This window comes from Chanodichthys erythropterus, chromosome 2 (assembly GCF_024489055.1).
Source record: "Chanodichthys erythropterus isolate Z2021 chromosome 2, ASM2448905v1, whole genome shotgun sequence".
Classification (NCBI taxonomy): Eukaryota; Metazoa; Chordata; class Actinopteri; order Cypriniformes; family Xenocyprididae; genus Chanodichthys; species Chanodichthys erythropterus.
In genome coordinates, this window is record NC_090222.1 from 6,073,606 (window position 1) to 6,093,353 (window position 19,748).

General features: G+C 41.3%; 1 protein-coding gene across 1 annotated transcript in view; it reads right to left on the reverse strand.

Moving 5' to 3' along the window:
- Positions 1-19,748, reverse strand: part of LOC137030191 (A disintegrin and metalloproteinase with thrombospondin motifs 16) — a 100,376-nt gene that overhangs the window by 40,096 nt on the left and 40,532 nt on the right. The window contains exons 10-11 of the mRNA XM_067400378.1: positions 14,070-14,223; positions 4,414-4,509 (exon numbers count right to left, since the gene is read on the reverse strand). Of these exons, the coding sequence (XP_067256479.1) occupies positions 4,414-4,509; positions 14,070-14,223 (250 nt within the window). The remainder of the gene's footprint in view (positions 1-4,413; positions 4,510-14,069; positions 14,224-19,748) is intronic.

Here is a 19,748-nt window from a genome sequence, read left to right on the forward strand (position 1 = left end):
TTAGGAACTATGGAAACAAATGAGATCTCAGGCAATGTCAATGACAACGAAACTAAAGACAGTGTAACTAAACATGATCGTGACGAAACTCTCCCTCCCCAGAAAGTGCGTCCTTGCCCTATTGAACAGTCCAGTCTGAGGAGGGAGGGAGGGAGGGAGGGAGGGAGGGCGAGGGTTCTGGACGAGAAGCAGGCAGAGGAAGACATGGCAGTGATGACCAGAGGAACCAGGGCAAAGATGAAGGTGGGAGGAGCCAGGGTGGAGACAATAGGACCAGGAATTTGACCCAGAACCATGACACTGATGCTGAAGGTCCACGGTAGAACCAGAGAGAGATGACTGACTTAGGTTGAGACAGTGGATGAAGCTGCAGGGGGGCGTGACCAAAGTAGAGGCGTGGGCTTGGCAGACCGGGGCAGAGATGTTGGAAGTGAGGACCATGGTGGAACTGGAGGGAAAGAAGAGTATGGTGGAGCCAGAGGGGAGGAGAGTTGAGGCACAGTAGCCAAAGTGATGATGGATCAAGGTAGAGATAGAGGGACAAGGAAGTTCGGCAAAGCCTTTGGGATGACTGTCCACTGTAGAGCTGAAAGAGCACTGAGCCATGGGTCGGAGGGTCGAGGTGGAGTCCGGGCCTTGGAGGATTGAGGTGGAGCTGCGTGATCTACCTGCCAAGGTGGTGCGGATGAATGGAATGCTCCTGGTGGATCCATGCAGCCTAGCAGAGCTTCTGGAGGAGCTGAGGGGCTGAAGGGAGACAGTGGAGATGAGGCTGATGATGGCTTTGGCAGTGGAGGAGGGAGTGGGAGGCTGGGTGGGACCATCCGCACTGAAGGAGACTTGGAACTGGGCAGCGAAGGCATGGAACTGGGCAGCGAGGGCAGCGAAGACATGGAACTGGGCTTAACAAGTGACGACTTGGAGGACTTGGTTGACTTGGACTTATCCAGTGATGACTTAGATGATATGGACCTGTATGGGACCAACGGATCTCCCCTCATCCAGCTCACCACATAACAAATCCTCAGCAACCCAGCTAAAAGCACTAACCTCAGCGGTGAGATTGTGGGCGGGGCTCCAATCCATCCCGATAAACTCCATCAAAATGCCCTTGACTACAGTCTTTGCTGCTGGCTCACACACCTCGACAGACTCCGAGTTTGGCTCGGGCTCTGTGATAAAATCAGCCTCTGGAGTTCCCTCAGAGGAGCTGGCTGGGCTCTATACCCACAGTGGGGCTGGTGATGTCCTCATCTGCAGGGCAGATGGTCATCGGTGAGTTGTTCTGCACCAGCACCCACTCCACATACTCTGCACATTCCCTCAAAGGACCATCTCCAGGCAGGCGTGCCTCCACTCGTTAAGTCTGGTGTTATAGAAAACACAAAGTGAGCGGTCAGGGTAGTGGGTGTGGCACGCCTGATTGAGAAAGTCCCTTGTGTGATCCTCTAGGGAGCGAACTCCCTGCTCCAGCAGGAGGAGGCAAACAGCAGCAGGCATGTCCATGTTAAAATGTTTGGCAAACATAATCCTTTTTGGGGTCTTGTGTTCTGTCACAACTTGTTGTGTAGTTTAAATTCCAAGATTGATGAAAGAACAATACTTTTAATTACAACTTTAATTTTAAACTCCAACAACTAGAAGGACAACACAAAAAAACATAACCTTTGACACAAGACATAGATTTGGGGGAACTGAGGGCTTAAATACACAGAGGAAGGTAATCAACAGAACAGGGAACAGGTGAGGATTAATTAGGGACTGCGAAAACAAATGAGACCTTAGACAATGACAATGAAACTAAAGACAGTGACACTAAACATGATCATGACAGATATATAATCACAATATTTTTGGACAAATTGTGCAGCCTTGCAAACAAAAACAGCAAACCTGGATTTTAATTGCATTTTAAAATCACAATTTTTATCAGAAAAATTAGATCACAATTGAAATTCCCCCCCCCCCCCCCAAAAAAAATTGGGCTGCCCTATGTGAAATATTGTGTAAACTGTGAGTCATGCATTATCATTATTATTATTTTTCTCATTGCTGAGCTTGACGGACAGATTTCTTTTGCAAATTCACCTTTTGTGTTCAACTGGAACAACAGGGTGAGTAAATTATTGTTTGAATGGCCCAGCTTCACAGATTAATTTTAATTCCCATCAGGCACCATTCCATCTAATTCAACTCTGTGTGAGACATTAACAACCGAATGAATGATAGTCCTAGTCCAGTGCTCTTCACACCCTCTGTGTAACTGAAACTCATGGGATGGAGCTGATATTTCCTGAAAGCAGATTGTCAGGATTCCTAAAGGAGACTGTCATCATTAGTGCTGCGTACCGTCACTGGCTCTCACTCAGATTAAACTGTCGTGTTTAATATATCACACACCAAACACCTCCAAGAGCCTCAAGGAACACATGTGAAAGACATCTCAGACCACCAGCACTCACCTCCGTATCAGCCAGAGACGACACGCGCTGGAACAGGAGAGTGTGTTTGTAAGAGAAGTGCTCTTATTCCTGCACCTCAGGATAGGCCTGTAATTACCCTAATGCCCCAAACATGCTTCAGTAACATAAGTTAGTAAAAAGATGGCCCAGGAGGTCAGCCCAGGCCCGCATGAGCTCATTAAACCCAATCTGCTGTGAAGAGCCTGAATCAGTGGAAAGGCATCCTAAGGGACAACGAGAGAGGGAGGAGAGCAATGACGAATACTGTATCTAACAGCTAACACTGACTAACACAGCAGCGATCTGTCTGTCTGTCTATTTGTGTTGTTGGTGTATCTGACACTTTTTTGTAGTTTGAAAAGCAAAAGTTCCACTGTAAAACCACACACACGTCTTTAGCTTGAAATCTGAGATGAGCTGAGATGACATACAGACCCTAAATAAGTTATAGAAACACCTATGCTGATGCAGTGTGAAACAGTCTGGAACTGCATACACATTAAATCATCTGCGCTGGTGATGGTTATAATTTAGTACATTTAAAATATATTAACTACAGAAAAATAAAAATTATAATCAAGTACTTAACATGTTTTAGTATGTTAGTCAACACATCAAAATAAGTGTACTTGTGGCAGGAACTGCTCTGACACGAAGGTTGAGGATCCAAACACAGCTTTATTATTAAACGCAGAATCACAATCCGTAAAAAAGGCAACAGGTCAAAAAACAGGTCAGAAAAAAAACAGAGAAATCCAGGAAAGTCAAAACACACATAACCAGAGGGAGAGCACTCAAAAACGCAGTGTAACACTTACAAGACTTCGCAAAGAATGAGTGAAAATACAGGGCTTATATAGGTAGAGTTTAACCAGATAATAAGACACAGTTGAAAGTGATCAAACAATAATGAGTCCAGGCAAAGGATTATGGGAATTGAAGTTCTTGATGGGACAGCAAGGGAGTTGGGAGGAGTGCCCTCTGGTGGAGATAATGGGCACTCCAATTGGTGGATGTAACAACTTCTTTAAAGCATTTTTAATTTTAAATTTTTACAAAGAACACTTTTTAAAAGTGTACTTAAGTAAACATAGTCATGAAAGTGTACTCTCTTTAAGTGCACTTGCATACTATTACAGATTGTTGCAGTGCTTATAAATAATTTACGCTTGCACACCTTTTTTTTTTAATTCATATGCCCACATAATCTTTAATCAAAAAGATTAACCTCCCCTCCCTCTCTAAATGACATCTTATCCTTTCATGACGTATGTCTCAGTGGAGGGTGGGACTAAATATCCTCCACAACTGACTGCAAAATGGACGAAATCAAGTATCGTCCTACATTTTTTTCTGATTCCAGAAGCCGGTTTACTCAGATATACGTCACAATAGGGAAGAAAAGACTATTGCAACTTTCGTTTACTCTGACTTGTCCGACTTTAAAATTAGAAGTACACTACAAGTGTACATTCAATACAATAAAGTGCACAGTAAAGTCTTTTTCACAAGGGTTTCCCCTGTTGAACTGAACATTTTCTAGTAGAGTGTGTTTTCATATGAAGCTCCTCAACTTCTCTTGTGAACTTCACTGTCACTTTATTCTGTTTTTCCTAACTCTCAGCATGAATTGTTCACTCATTCAATCCGCTGGCATTTACACCAGCCTCTCTCTGCTTGGCCTCCCTAGAAACACTCATTTAAGACACTAAACATCTGTTAAAAACCCATCTGAAAGAACAACAAAAACCCCCCAAAATGCTTTCTCCCCCGCAGGGTTAATGTCACAGGCTGAATAACCATGAGAGCATGTTAATGATTAAACTCTTTCAATGACACAAAACAGACCATTTGGCTTTTTCTTTTGTGCCTCTTGAGCTAAAAGGACCGAGTGTAACTTGACTTCTTTTAAGGTGAGATGCCACTGAACACATCCGTGATTGTGACTCACCATCTCTGGACCGCAGGCAGAGCCCTCGGCGGCTGGCATGAACTTGGTCTCACATTTTCTTCCGACCCGATGGCACCACAGGGCTTTGCAGATGTCCTGCGTGACACACATCAAACAGACGTGTTGATATGAATGCATTAAAGAACAGAAGTCTGATAGTTATACTGAACACATTAAGGATTATAACACATTACGTAATGGATAGATGTTCTTCACAAGCTGCACGAGTCCAAAAGGCAGTTGTACAGAATAATGACACACTGTTTATGATCTTTGGATATAATAATGACCTGTCTGGTTTGTTTTAGCTTAAGCGTCACATGTCCAACACTCTGTATGTGGGTGATTCTGCAACTAGGGGAACGTTTTTAGGTTACACTTTATTTCGATAGTCCACTTTCAACTTTGAAACTACATGTCAACTAACTCTCATTATAGAATTGTTTGGTTAGGTTTAGGGTTAGTAGATTAAGTTGTACTTGCAAAGTTTTTACTTCCTTTATTCTTGAAAATTCTACTTCTTTCTAACAATTCAAATTAATTTGTCATTCATGTAGAATTTGTGATGTTTTTACAACATAGATTGTTGTTCTCAATCCTGCTATTACACCAAAGATTTAGAGAACAATTGAGTTTATACTTGGTTATTATCATGGAGATGAGAAGTGACAGATGAGCACATCTCTGCCAGATGTCATCAAACAGAAAAGTTTTTTATTTCACGCCATGATATGACTGGGGAGTATTGGAAAATTATAATACAGAAACAACCCATTTCTTTTCATTTTTTGCAAATTATTAGTATTTCTTTTAGAATGTACAATCATCTACAAACATTATACCAAAATCCACTTGAAAGATGATCAAGTTCATTATCTCATTATCAGATATTTATTCCAGCACATGTGATAAACGTTTAAAAATAAATGCAGTATTGTCACTCTGAAAAACAAAAAAAGATTGCTGCGTTTGTCCATTTTCAACCCAACTTAGGTTATTTTTAACCCAGCATTTTTAGTGTATGAAGAAGATTAATTTTCAATATTTCAAGTAATCAAAAATGTCCCTTACTGAAGAATGGTTTATGAACTCTTTTTCATAACTCATCAGACACCCTAAACGTGTTTAACTGTCCCAGATATCTACATCTTTCTCTCATTCACTCGCTCTCTATGAAACAAGAGCAAGGAGAGCGAGGAACGGCTGCACGTTTTATATGTCCGTATTACTCACATCTGGATTATTGTATCATATTTTGACAATGGGAGCACAGATGGGAGGAACAGAAGGCACTTTGCCAGAGTGATCACGGTCCAAATCCCAGCACAAGTTCTGCAGCTGTGTGCTAAAGCGAGACCTCCTCAAATCCATCCCCTGTTGTTCCTGCTGAGCTTGAACATCTCAGTTCTATCACAGCTCTGACTGCCAGAGGATATGAAGATGCTAATTCATGGTGAAAGCAGTGAGAGCTCAGGATGACCGAACAGCTTTGCTTGAAAAGCATCTACAGAACAATTTCTATCTCGTTCAGTGACCAGAACGAGCAGGCCACTCTTTGTGCTTTGATTTTACAGTCCAATGTAAATTCATGTTCAATTTCCATTTGATGTTTCAAATTCTGGGTTAATGGAACACTTTACTATCCAATAATATCATATTTTTGTATGGCTGTATTTACATTTTGTTTATTAACACACACGAGTAAAAATGTTTCAGAATTAAGAAGAACTATAATGATACTGTAAGCATATCGGTATATTTCTTGTAAGCATATCTGTATATTCCTTCCATGAACTGTTTCTGGGTCAAAGACATTAGTTTACTTATACTCTAACTTTGAAATGTTTGGGATCTGTAAGATTTTAAATATTTTTGAAAGAAGTCTCTTCTGCTCACCAAGGCTGTTCCCATTTATTTGATCAAAAATACAGTAAAACTGTTTTCTATTGTAATATATTATTTATTTATTTTATTATTTATTTATTCTATTGTAATATAAAATGTAATTTATTCCTGTGATCCAAAGCTGAATTTTCAGCATCATTACTCCAGTCTTCAGTGTCACATGATCCTTCAGAAATATGATTTGATCCTCAAGAAACATTTCTTATGATTATCAATGTTGAAAACAGTTGTGCGGCTTCAATTTTTGTGGAAACTGTGATTTTTAAGGATTCTTTGATGAATAAATACTTTACTGTTACTTTTGATCAATTTAGTGCATCCTTGCTGAATAAAAGTATTAATTCAAAATACAAAAAATCTTAAAGGTGCCCTAGAATGCTTTTTCACAAGATGTAATATAAGTCTAAGGTGTCCCCTGAATGTGTCTGTGAAGTTTCAACTCAAAATACCCCATAGATTTTTTTTAACTGCCTATTTTGGGGCATCATTATAAATGTGCCGATTCAGGCTGCTTCCTGATTCAGGCTACTTTTGATAGTGCTGCGTGGCTAAAACTAACATTACACTGTTGGAGAGATTTATAAAGAATGAAGTTGTGTTTATGAATTATACAGATTGCAAGTGTTTAAAATTGAAAATAATAATGTATCTTGTCTCCGAGAATACAGTAAGAAACGATGGTAACTTTAACCACATTTAACAGTACATTAGCAATTTACAAATACCACTAAAAATATCATATCATGGATCATGTCAGGTATTATTGCTCCATCTGCCATTTTTTGCTGTTGTCCTTGCTTGCTTACCTGTATAAAATCTGATGATTCAGCTGTGCACAGATCCAGACGTTAATACTGACTTGTGGAATGCCTTGAACATGAGCTGGCATATGCAAATATTGGGGGCGTACATATTAATGTGTTATGTTGAGATTCGCCTGTTCTTCAGAGGTCTTTTAAACAATTGAGATTTACATAAGAAGGAGGAAACAATGGAGTTTGAGACTCACTGTGTCATTTCCATGTACTGAACTCTTGTTATTCAACTATGCTGAGGTAAATTCAATTTTCAATTCTATGGCACCTTTAATGACCTTAAAATTCTGAATGGTAGTGTATGTGTAATAAGCAGTTTTTTCCACTGTAAATAAGTTTTAGCCCTAAAGTAAATGAAATTAATAGTATTTTGGAACATTTTATTACATTTACATGCAGCTCAAAATATGCTGACATGCATTCAAGTGAGGTTAAGTCATATCAGTGCTCTACAAAGAAGCTATTTTATTCTCCATGGGGGCTGCAATGTTGAGATCACATGCTAATACCAATAATAATCACTTACTACTTGGTCATTGCCCTACTATGTAACTTTTTTTGGTAGGAATTAATTAATCATGCATGAGAAATACACCTATGAATACGGTAGTTCTATTATGGCAGCTGAAAGCTTACATCCATGTCAACAGTTCTGTTGTATCGGCTAGCAAAACATAAAGCAAAATTTGCACAGTCATGGTACATACATTTAGTGAAATCTTTGTTCAAAAAGTTAAATATATCTCCTTATCATAGCTTGATTATGCTGTATAATAAACATAGTCATCATCAGTGCCCAGTGCAACAGACTGTATCTCGTCTCAATTCTCTGACTGCATATGTACACTTAGGTGAGATCAGGACAATAGGAGCCCAGAAAACAGAGCTTCCCATTGGCTTCCCTCCAAAGTATATTTAGCTCTGCCTTTGCTTCACGAGACTGCGCAGGCCTGGAGAGAGGTTCACATTTCTCTACGGGGAGGTCCAATTTTAGATGTATAGACTAGACAGTGGAAAAATTATTTTAGCAAATCTCTATTGAGTTGATTTACAGATTTCAGCAATAGAGAAATAGAGCAAGTGCTCTCCTCTCAGGTGTTACGAATAATCAAACCGTCTGAGCCATCAGACTCCCTAAAGGATGCAGGTCAAATGTTCACAGAAAAAACACAAATCTGTAAAAAATATGGGCTAATGTACTGTGTTAGCATGAAGGAATTTTCTGTTTTGATATTTTACAGGTGTTTTACCCCTTTTAATTACGCATTACTTTAACCCCTTTTACACATACAATCCTTACTGGTAAATGACTTAAGAGATTGTGTGTGAAAGGGACCTTTTCAAAAATACTGGCAATTTCCCAGTATGAGAAGTTGTTACATTACCAGTAAATTACTGGTATGATGCTGTGTGTGAACAAAGAACAGGAATACCGTTTGTGACGAGCAGGGCGGGCGAGAGCCGTGAGGGAACAGCGCGATGTCGGTGGCGCGAGAGTTAATGAGCTTCACCTGGGAGGCGCACCGGCCTTGAGTCTCTCACGGAGGAGCTCCGGAAGCATAAAAGGAGTAGCGACAACAGAGAAGGACGAGAGAGGGCCATCCTGGAGGGAGTGGAGGAGTGCCGTTGTCTGCCGTGGGCCGGAGCCTGCTACCGTCTGGCATGAAGGGGAGGAGCAGGGGACGGCGGACTCGCTGCCGGCTGCCCTCAACCGGAGGAGCCATCGCCGGCTGCCAGGAGGCGGTCGAGGATCGGGCCGTCCACCGAGCGTCCAGCGCCATCGCATGGCACCGCGAGGAAGAGGCTGAGAACCGAGCAGCAGTGTGTCTGGGAACTGGACCCAGAATTTTTTTTTTTTTTTCCCCTCCCGTCTCTCGTCCTGTCGTTCCCCTTGCTTCCGTCTCCTTTCTCTCGTCTCGTCTGTCCTTACCCCCAGGTGCTGCGGCAGCTGAGACAGGCCCCCGGGGGGGGAGTAAGCGCAGTCGCGGGAGTACCCCCCGGCCTGCGAGGGGTGATGGGGGTATGTGGCGACCAGGGCGGGCGAGAGCCATCAGGGAACGGCATGAGGCCGGTGGCGCGAGAGTTAATGAGCTTCTCCTGGAAGGCGCACCGGCCTTGAGTCTCTCACAGAGGAGCTCCGGGAGCATAAAAGGTGGAGCGACGACAGTGAAGGACGAGAGAGGACCAGGCCTGGATGTTATTTTATGTTTTATTATGTTTGTGTGGCCGGCAGACATCCGCAAGGGTCAATACTTTCGTTTTGTATTTGTTTATTTTGGAATTAAAGTTTTGTTAAACATTCACCGGTTCCCGCCTCCTTCTTCCCGTACATACGATCTGTGTTACACCGGTATGAGTATGTACGAGGTCAGAACGCTCTGATGGAAGAAGTCAGCTTTGAGCCAATTAAAGCTCGGTTGGAGCTGTTTCAGCTGTAAACATGCGCTAGACATCTGATCTTTGCAACGAATCTCATATTCGCCTTCTTTTTCATTCATCAGCTTTGCGGGTCTGTAGTTATTGTGTACTATAGTAACTTCAATACTATAGTAAATGTTATGCGTCTTGTGTTTTTAAGACCAAAACCACATTCTGTGTGATCATGCTCTTATGCCTGTCACTCAGAAGTACAACAAAAACAGTCAGAGAAACTAAAGCACTTTTGCTTATCCAGCTGGATGAAGAAAATGGCTCAGCATTTTCAGGTAATTTCTGATGATTGGCATCGCAGAGTTTATGAGTAATTGGTACTGGTTTGTGAACAGTGTTGGGGAAAATTACTTTTAAAAGTAATGCATTACATTATTGCGTTTTACACCCTAAAAAAGTAAATAATTGCGTTACTTTTTTAAAGGCCCTTTCACAACAAAAGTGAATTGAATAAGCCTCAGGCTGAAGGAAATGTATATTTACACCTGTACAGTAGAGGGTGCAGCTCAAACAAACCTTTCCATCCTGGATTAAAGAAGAATAGGATACAGGAGGAAGAAGTTTATTAGTATGGTTGAATTAGATCACTGAACGTCAGCAGCAAAGACATTGGTTAATAAAGTAAGATTAAATACATAATTTATTCAGTTACATTTACAAAATCCATTTGGTAACACTTTACTTGAAGGGGTGTGCATAAGACTGACATGACACCTTCATAATCATGACGCGTGTCATGAATATGAAGGAGGTTTTGTGCATGTTTATGACAACTGTCATTAAGTGTCACTCACTCAATTATGTCATTTTTAATGCATTTAATGTTTGTGATGTCTGTGTTATGACAACTTGACATAAACCAATACATCATAACCTGTCAGTGTTTTGTCATGACAACTTGACATTACCAAGACAACATAACCTGTCATAAACATGACATAGCAGAGTAATTATCAAACTTAAACTACTTTGGTTTTTAAATTACATTATTTTGGTAGCACTTCAGTATAGGAAACACATATTAACTATGACTTTTCTGTCAATAAACTCCTAATTTACTGCTTCTAAATATAGTTAATTGTTAAGTTTAGGTATTGGGTAGGATTAAGAATCTAGAATGAGGTCATGCAGAATAAGGCATTAATATGTATATATAAATAGTCAATATTCTATGCATGCTAATAGTAACTAGTTAAAAGACCCTAAAATAAAGTGTTACCATTATTTTATAACTGTGCCATTTTTTTAAGAAGTTTGAAATGGTCTATTATCTGACCTTCTGTTGGAGGAAACTTAAAAAAAAAAAAAATAATTAAATGAGAAATATTCATGACGCTGTTATAAAATTATTTGTCAGAGTATTGTCACTTAATGACATTTTAATGACAAGTTCAATTTTTACCACTGGAATGAGGTCAATATACATATTTATGACACTATTATAATGGCCTCATGACAGCCAATGTCAAAACCAACCACATGACAGTTTAATGTAATGTTAACCCATAAAGCTAAATAATGTCAAGTTGTCATGACAAAGACACTGACAGGTTATGATGTATTGGTTTATGTCAAGTTGTCATAACTCGGACATCACAAACAATGTCATCCTTGCATTAAAAATGACATAATTGAGCAAATGACACTTAATGACAGTTGTCATAAACATGCATAAAACCTCCTTCATATGCATGACATGTGTCATGTCATAATTATGAAGGCGTCATGTCAGTCACACCCCTTCAAGTAAAGTGTTACCATACATTTTATTCATTTTGAAGAATACTGAATGTTTTCAAACAAGTGAGATGAGTAAATGCATGTTCACATTTGGTCTAGAACTACAATAACCATCACTTTTACACAGCACACACAACACCTCTACACTTTATTTCTCTCAACCTGAGGGCAGGAGAGCTGTCAGTCAATAAATGTGAAAAAGTAACTTGCATTACTTATTTGAAAAAGTAACTTAGACATTTTGTGGTAAATTGAAAAAGTAATGTGTTACTTTAGTTGCTTAAAAAAGTAATCTGATTACGTAACTCAAGTTACTTGTAATGCATTACCCCCAACACTGTGCGTGAATGGTATCTTACTGGTAAAAAGTTGTGTATTTACAGGAGAAGTCGCAATTTACCGGGATGGCTGCTGTGTGAAAGGGGCTATTGCATTTTGTGGTAGGGTTAAGGAAAACAGATAATGTCTTTGTCTTTGCAGAAAATTACCAGTACTTATTTCCATTTTTTCAGTTTTTGTCTTACAGTGTACGTCACTGAGACATCTGTGCAAAAAAATACGTGTGGAAAGAGCTGGATTCCTGAAACTCTTTATTTTTCCCTAGAATTTGTTTATTTTTTTTATTTATGTTTTTAATTGGTTTTCAGCTAAATGATATCCATCCCTTATAGTTTTAGAAGATATCATGTTTTTAAAGAATATTTTGAATTCAGTTTTCTGACCTTGTGAACATTTTGGTCGTTACATATCACACTGCCCTCCAAAGGTTCAGAAACACCCCTGGCAAAGTGTGTTTTTTGGACGATATTAGCATAAATCCTTATCTTATTTTTGGTGCAAATACATTACAGTAACTTGACATTATCATTGAAGACCAGCAATAATCATTTTCATTTTGATTACATAATAATGAGAATATATATATATATATGTCAAAGTCAGACATGCCCCTTTGCCAGCTGTGATGCTGGTTACTGGTTTAAACTTGGCCCAGGTTTGTAAAAGATTTTTGGGTCAGCACACATTAATAGCTTCAACAATTGATTGCCAGTTAAGATTAGAATACAATGAACCAATCAGAACCCAGTTTAGGTCAGATATCTGCTAATAGTGGATATTTTGATGAATCGAAAATTTAAGTTTTTTCTATGTATAAACTGTTGATGTAATAAAATATGTTTTCTTAGTTTGTGTTGACCCTTATCAGTGCAAAATTATCACAAATTAAAAAGGATTCATGCCAATATTGTCCAAAACCCCACTTTTCTAGGGCGTTTTCAAACTTTTGGAGGGCAGTGTATGTCAGTCAAAGAAATGTAAACCTTCCTTTACATTATTTCTCACAAATTCATGAAGACCTCTGACAGACCTCTCCAGTGATGTGACTGCGAGTGCGGTTTCTGTCTCAGGTGAGGCATTACTCTCAATAACACTGTCAAGCTTGATCCCTGCTCTCCCTGCTTCCTCTTTCCAAACGATGACCTTAAAGTCAACGATAAGAACCTCACAAATGGATTCTTATCAGTCTGAAACAACTTTAACCATAATGCCGCTCAGACTGGATCAGATATATCAGTCTCATGTTCCTGCTGAAAAGACGTGAAGCTGCAATACCTTACCAGACAAAAATTTGGGGTCAGTAAAAAAAATTGTCTCTCAAAAAAATTAATACTTTTTATTCAGCAAGGATGCATTCAATTGATCAAAAAAGTAAAGGGACAAATAATGTTGAATTTTTTTTATAATTGAACATGATAATATATAATATAAATATTGTTCTTTACAGAGTGCTCGACTCTTGCATTGTCAATACAAGATCTTGACCAAAATTGATGCACCTCTTGATGGAAATGAATGTTGTGATGTTTTTTTCATCAAGAGGTTCCATCAATTTTGGTCAAGATCTTGTATTGACAATGCAAGAGTCAAGAGTCTGGACTCCAATTCAGAGGAGCCAATTCATGTGTGAAAATGATCCTTCATGCTCCCTCCCAACCATTCTTTCACAATTTGAGCCTGATGAATCTTGACATTGTTATCCTGGAATATGGCCATGATGTGTCTTTCTACATGGTTGTTTAAGAAACGAAAAGCTACACACTCCATCAATTAGGGTTAAAAGAACTGTTCCCAAACATATAACATGCTAGAAAAATAATACTCACAACAATAATGATCCAGTCACAGACTCTTAAGTATTTGCCCAAATCCTACTGACTCCAAACAATTTTTAGCTTACATTTTAGCTTAATCAGCAAGACTTCCTTGACCAACTAGCTTCACAAGAACATGCTTGTTTGAGCAGAAAGTTTTGTGGGTGAGCAGAAAGTTTTGTGGGTGAACAGTAAGTCTAAGTAGACCAACACTGAACCAGCACTAACCTAGTTAAGCATGAATCAGCATGGAAACCCAAGTGCTCCTAGAAAGGTCCAATTTGGAAGTTGTAACTAAGGCTGTTTCTCTGATTTTGGTTGAAGTAAAATGCACATGCTGGGCAATTTCACACATATTTTATCTTTCCCGTGTAGTAGTTTTTGTAATGTAAATGTTCGCCTCATTAACAGGCTAAATGAGCAGTGCTTCCTCTCAAGCTTGAATAGCTAATCTTCAACAGTATTTACTCAAAATTTAGCTAGAATGTGTCATGTGGTGCTGTTCATGTGCACTCAACTCATAAATATGATATCTCTGGCATAACTGGAACAATTTTTTGACAAGTGATTGCATCTATAAAACAATATGAAATATTGATATTAATAGTCTTGCCTTCTTGAAGTCCAGAGTGCACAGTTTAGCTTTCTCTCCAAACTGCCACTTGCACTGCGTGTCGGCGTCGTACAGCTCTCCAGGAAGTTTCTCTGGGTATTTGTACTCCTGTATGGCGCTGGGCTCGTCAGACAGACAGGTGGCCTGGGCAGTACTGAGACAGAAACATGACTGTAAAACAGCTTGACTCCAGTACAGTAGAGATGGACACCATGACAACATAACAACAGTAGTTCCCTTAGCTACATTTAGAGATTTCTCTTTTCAACACAGTCTCTGACGTATGTTATTCAATGCCGCCATTATTTTACAGGCCGACAGAGAGGCTCCACGTGTAAAGGATATCAAGGATCATGAGAAAGTATTTTACATTGTTTAATACCGTGTGTTTTACACAATCAGACATACAGTGAAACCCTGAATGAGCTCTGAGTAGTTTAGCAGACGCTCCGGGCCGCTCGCCTTCTCGATGACGAGAGTGTGTCAGTATGTGAGTGGGATGTACACCGTGTGCAGAATTATTAGGCAAGTTGATTTTCTGATCGTATTTTTTTTCCTAGCACATTTTACCAATTCCAAACCACATCAATCAATAACTACTATTAATTTTGTATTTAATAATTTATAAGTGATCTATAATTGTTCATGAAGGCTGGAAATGAAAAACGCCTTATATTCAGCTGTGTAATTTTTAACAGGCAAAATGAGCCAAAAAAAAGAGATTTAACTCAAACTGAAAAGTCAAAAATTATGAAATTATTGCTCATGAGAAGGGTGCAATACTATTGCAATACTAGAAATTGCAATGTTAAGGCATGACCAGTGGACAGCAAAATGCTCGTTGGGTCAGCAGGGTCAGACAAAAATAGGTGGGAAAAAAAAGACACGTTAACTGCGAAAGAATTTAGGTGAAGAATTAAGTGTGAAACCATCGGAAGCTGTGACGTTGCTCTGATTTTGCTTTTCAAACCGGAAGACAGAAATTGCTAAAAAAAAAAATGCAAAAATAACTAATTTCTACTTATGGATAAAATGAATGAGTACCTTTTGAGTGTTGAATATGAGTGTTTTCAATGATGTGCAGCCTGGACATATCTGTTCAGATATCTAAAAATGATCCTTTAATTCTTTTGCAGTTAACATGTATCTTTTCTTCTCCACCTTATTTTTTTCTGACCCTGCTGACCCATTGAGCATTTTGCAGTCCATTAGTCATCATTCCTTAACTTTGCAATTTCTAGTATTGCATCCTTCTCATGAGCATTTGATAATTTTTGACTTTCCAGTCCGATGAATCTTTTTTTTGGCTCATTTTGCCTGTAAAGGAAAATCTGCCTAATAATCAAACACAGCTGAATGAATATAAGGCGTTTTTCATTTCCCAGCCTTCATGAACAATTATAAATCACTTATAAATGATTCATTAAATGAATAGTAGTTATTAAGATTGATGTGGTTTGGAATGGTAACATGCTTGGGAAAAAATATGATCAGAAAGGACTAATAGGTTTGTAATAGGCGTCACATCGAATATTAGTTCTAAATATATAAGACGCACATCCTGAAAAACATACAGGTGCTCAACCAAAATAATTAAAGAACTCTGAACAGAAAGGCAGCACATTGCTTCTCCCATACCTGAGTTTAGGAATGCACGAATTTGTGCCAAAAATCTTTTTCAGATTAGATTTTCTGATGAACTGTTTATATACACTACCATTCAAAAGTTTGGAAACATTACTATTTTTAATGTCTTTGAAAGAAGTCTCTTATGCTCATCAAGCCTGCATTTATTTGATCAAAATTACAATTTAAAATAATGGTTTTCTATTTTAATATGTTTTAAATAATATTTTTTTTTTCTGTAATGCAAAGCTGAATTTTCATTGATGAATAAAAGGTTAAAATGAACAGCATTTATTCAAAATAGAAATATATTCTAATAATATAAAAATTTACTATCACTTTTGATCAATTTAACACATCCTTGCTGAAAAAAAAGTATTAATTTCTTCCAAAAAAGAAAGAAAGTTTTGAATAGTAGTGTATATTGTTACAAAAGATTTAATTTAAATAAAAGTATATTATAATAGAAAATAATTATTTTAAATTGTAATAAAATTTTACAATATTACTGTTTTTTTTTTCTGTATTTTTGATCAAATAAATGCAGGCTTGATGAGTAGAAGAGACTTCTTTCGAAAACATAAAAAATAGTAGCCTAATGTTTCCAAACTTTTGAATGGTAGTGTAAAAAAAATAATATGTGACCCCTTGCTGCTGTTATGATCACCGTCTGTTCCTGTCAGTTCCCGGACTACATTACCCATAATCCTCTCTGCCAATCACCTGCACTCACTCCATCAATCACTATCACTAATCACCACACCCAGCTGCAGTACATTAACAGGACTATAAAGGACTCACACTCACACCACCAGTTTGCGAAGTCTTGATTCCTTGTGACAATTCTGAGCGTTCCTTCTATCCTGTCTGCTTGTGTTTGATCTTGCCTGTTCCTGTTTCTTGACCCGTTGCTGCCTGTCCTGACCCTTGCCTGCTATACTGTTCTGTGAATGATATCCGCCTGTCCTGACCATTGCCTGCACCCTGATTACGATCCTGCCTGTCCCTTGCTGTTCTCGTCTGCTCCTGATTGACCCTGCCTGTACGACATTCTTAATAAAGCTTGCATTTGGATCTTACCATGATTCCCGCTTCATTACAGAAGACTTCGCCTCCACCAAGATCCAGCAGCTTTCTCATTATGGTATGGACATTAATCAATTGCTATTGTGGAGTTCGCAAGGCACGCGATCGTTGGAGGAATATGTGCAGGAGTATCTAAACATTGCTTACCTCTCTGATCTTCCGGACTGTGCACTGATTGACTTTTTTTGTGATGGCGTCAACCAGCCTCTCCAGAATAAATTAAGACGAGAGGGACCGCGTTCATCACTTAGCAGCTTTATGGACTATGCATTGTTGACTGTTGGCTCTCCATTTACTGTGGGTGTCGCGGAGGAATGCGACACCATGGTGAGTCCCGTAATGGCTGCCGCGCCAGGTAACACGCACAAGATGGCGGCTATCATCACAACAGCAACAGGTCATGTCGCAGCTGATCGTCCAGAGCAACGTCACGCCTTCATTGATCGCCCAGAGCAATGTCACGTCGCCGCTGATCGCCCAGAGCAACGTCACGCCTTTGCAGATCGCCCAGAGCAACGTCACGCCTTTGCAGATCGCCCAGAGCAACGTCACGCCTTTGCAGATCGCCCAGAGCAACGTCACGCCTTTGCAGATCGCCCAGAGCAACGTCACGCCTTTGCAGATCGCCCAGAGCAACGTCACGCCTTCGCTGATCGCCCAGAGCAACGTCACGCCTTCGCTGATCGCCCAGAGCAACGTCACGCCTTTGCAGATCGCCCAGAGCAACGTCACGCCTTTGCAGATCGCCCAGAGCAACGTCACGCCTTTGCAGATCGCCCAGAGCAACGTCACGCCTTTGCAGATCGCCCAGAGCAACGTCACGCCTTTGCAGATTGCCCAGAGCAACGTCACGCCTTTGCAGATCGCCCAGAGCAACGTCACGCCTTTGCAGATCGCCCAGAGCAACGTCACGCCTTCGCTGATCACCCAGAGCAATGTCACGTCGCCGCTGATCGCCCAGAGCAACGTCACGCCTTCGCTGATCACCCAGAGCAATGTCACGTCGCCACTGATCGCCCAGAGCAACGTCACGCCTTCGTTGATCGCCCAGAGCAAAGTCACGTCGCCGCTGAATCACGTCACATCTCTGGATCTGTCTGGGAGTGGAGAGGGTTGCGTTCCAGTGTGGCTGATTCACCGCTGATGTCGGCACGAGCGGCTGGAATTCCCAAGCATCAGCCGGCCGCCTCGCTCTCGAACCCGCCGGCCGCTTCGCACTCAAGTTCGTCGGACGCTTTGCACGCAAGTTCGCCTGTTTCAACGCTCTCAAGTGCGCCTGTTTCAACGCTCTCAAGTGCGCCTGTTTCAACGCTCTCAAGTGCGCCTGTTTCAACGCTCTCAAGTGCGTCTGTTTCAACGCTCTCAAGTGCGTCTGTTTCAACGCTCTCAAGTGCGTCTGTTTCAACGCTCTCAAGTGCGCCTGTTTCAACGCTCTCAAGTGCGCCTGTTTCAACGCTCTCAAGTGCGCCTGTTTCAACGCTCTCAAGTGCGCCTGTTTCAACGCTCTCAAGTGCGCCTGTTTCAACGCTCTCAAGTGCGCCTGTTTCAACGCTCTCAAGTGCGCCTGTTTCAACGCTCTCAAGTGCGCCTGTTTCAACGCTCTCAAGTGCGCCTGTTTCAACGCTCTCAAGTGCGCCTGTTTCAACGCTCTCAAGTGCGCCTGTTTCAACGCTCTTCGTGCGCCTGTTTCAACGCTCTCAAGCGCGCCTGTTTCAACGCTCTCAAGTGCGCCTGTTTCAACGCTCTCAAGTGCGCCTGTTTCAAGTGCGCCTGTTTCATCGCTCTCAACGCTCTCAAGTGCGCCTGTTTCAACGCTCTCAAGTGCGCCTGTTTCAACGCTCTCAAGTGCGCCTGTTTCAACGCTCTCAAGTGCGCCTGTTTCAACGCTCTCAAGTGCGCCTGTTTCAACGCTCTCAAGTGCGCCTGTTTCAACGCTCTCAAGTGCGCCTGTTTCAACGCTCTCAAGTGCGCCTGTTTCAACGCTCTCAAGTGCGCCTGTTTCAACGCTCTCAAGTGCGCCTGTTTCAACGCTCTCAAGTGCGCCTGTTTCAACGCTCTCAAGTGCGCCTGTTTCAACGCTCTCAAGTGCGTCTGTTTCAACGCTCTCAAGTGCGTCTGTTTCAACGCTCTCAAGTGCGTCTGTTTCAACGCTCTCAAGTGCGTCTGTTTCAACGCTCTCAAGTGCGTCTGTTTCAACGCTCTCAAGTGCGTCTGTTTCAACGCTCTCAAGTGCGTCTGTTTCAACGCTCTCAAGTGCGTCTGTTTCAACGCTCTCAAGTGCGTCTGTTTCAACGCTCTCAAGTGCGTCTGTTTCAACGCTCTCAAGTGCGTCTGTTTCAACGCTCTCAAGTGCGTCTGTTTCAACGCTCTCAAGTGCGTCTGTTTCAACGCTCTCAAGTGCGTCTGTTTCAACGCTCTCAAGTGCGTCTGTTTCAACGCTCTCAAGTGCGTCTGTTTCAACGCTCTCAAATTTGTCGGTTGATATGGACTCAAGTGCCCTGGACGCGATGGACAAGATGGCCGCCCCTGCAGTGTCAGTGAACAAAGGGGCCGTTCCTGCCGTTGAGTCCGCTCCAGCCAGTGAGTCCGTTCCAGAAACCGCTCCAGTTAGTGAGTCTACCCCAGAGTCCGCTCCAGCCAGTAAGCCAACTCCAGAGCCCGCTCCAGCCAGTGAATCCACTCCAGAGTCCGCTCCAGCCAGTGAGTCCACTCCAGAACCCGCTCCAGCCAGTGAGTCCACTCCAGTTCTGCATGCTCTCCCTATCAGTCCGGTGATGGCCAAGAGGGCTGTACTCACGTTTTATGGTTTGTCGTTCTTGCGAGCCTGGAGGATGCACTCAGAGCAGCCCGAGCCCGCTGCCGTCCCGGAGCAGCCCGAGCCCGCTGCCGTCCCGGAGCAGCCCGAGCCTGCTGCCGTCCCGGAGCAGCCCGAGCCCGCTGCCGTCCCGGAGCAGCCCGAGCCCGCTG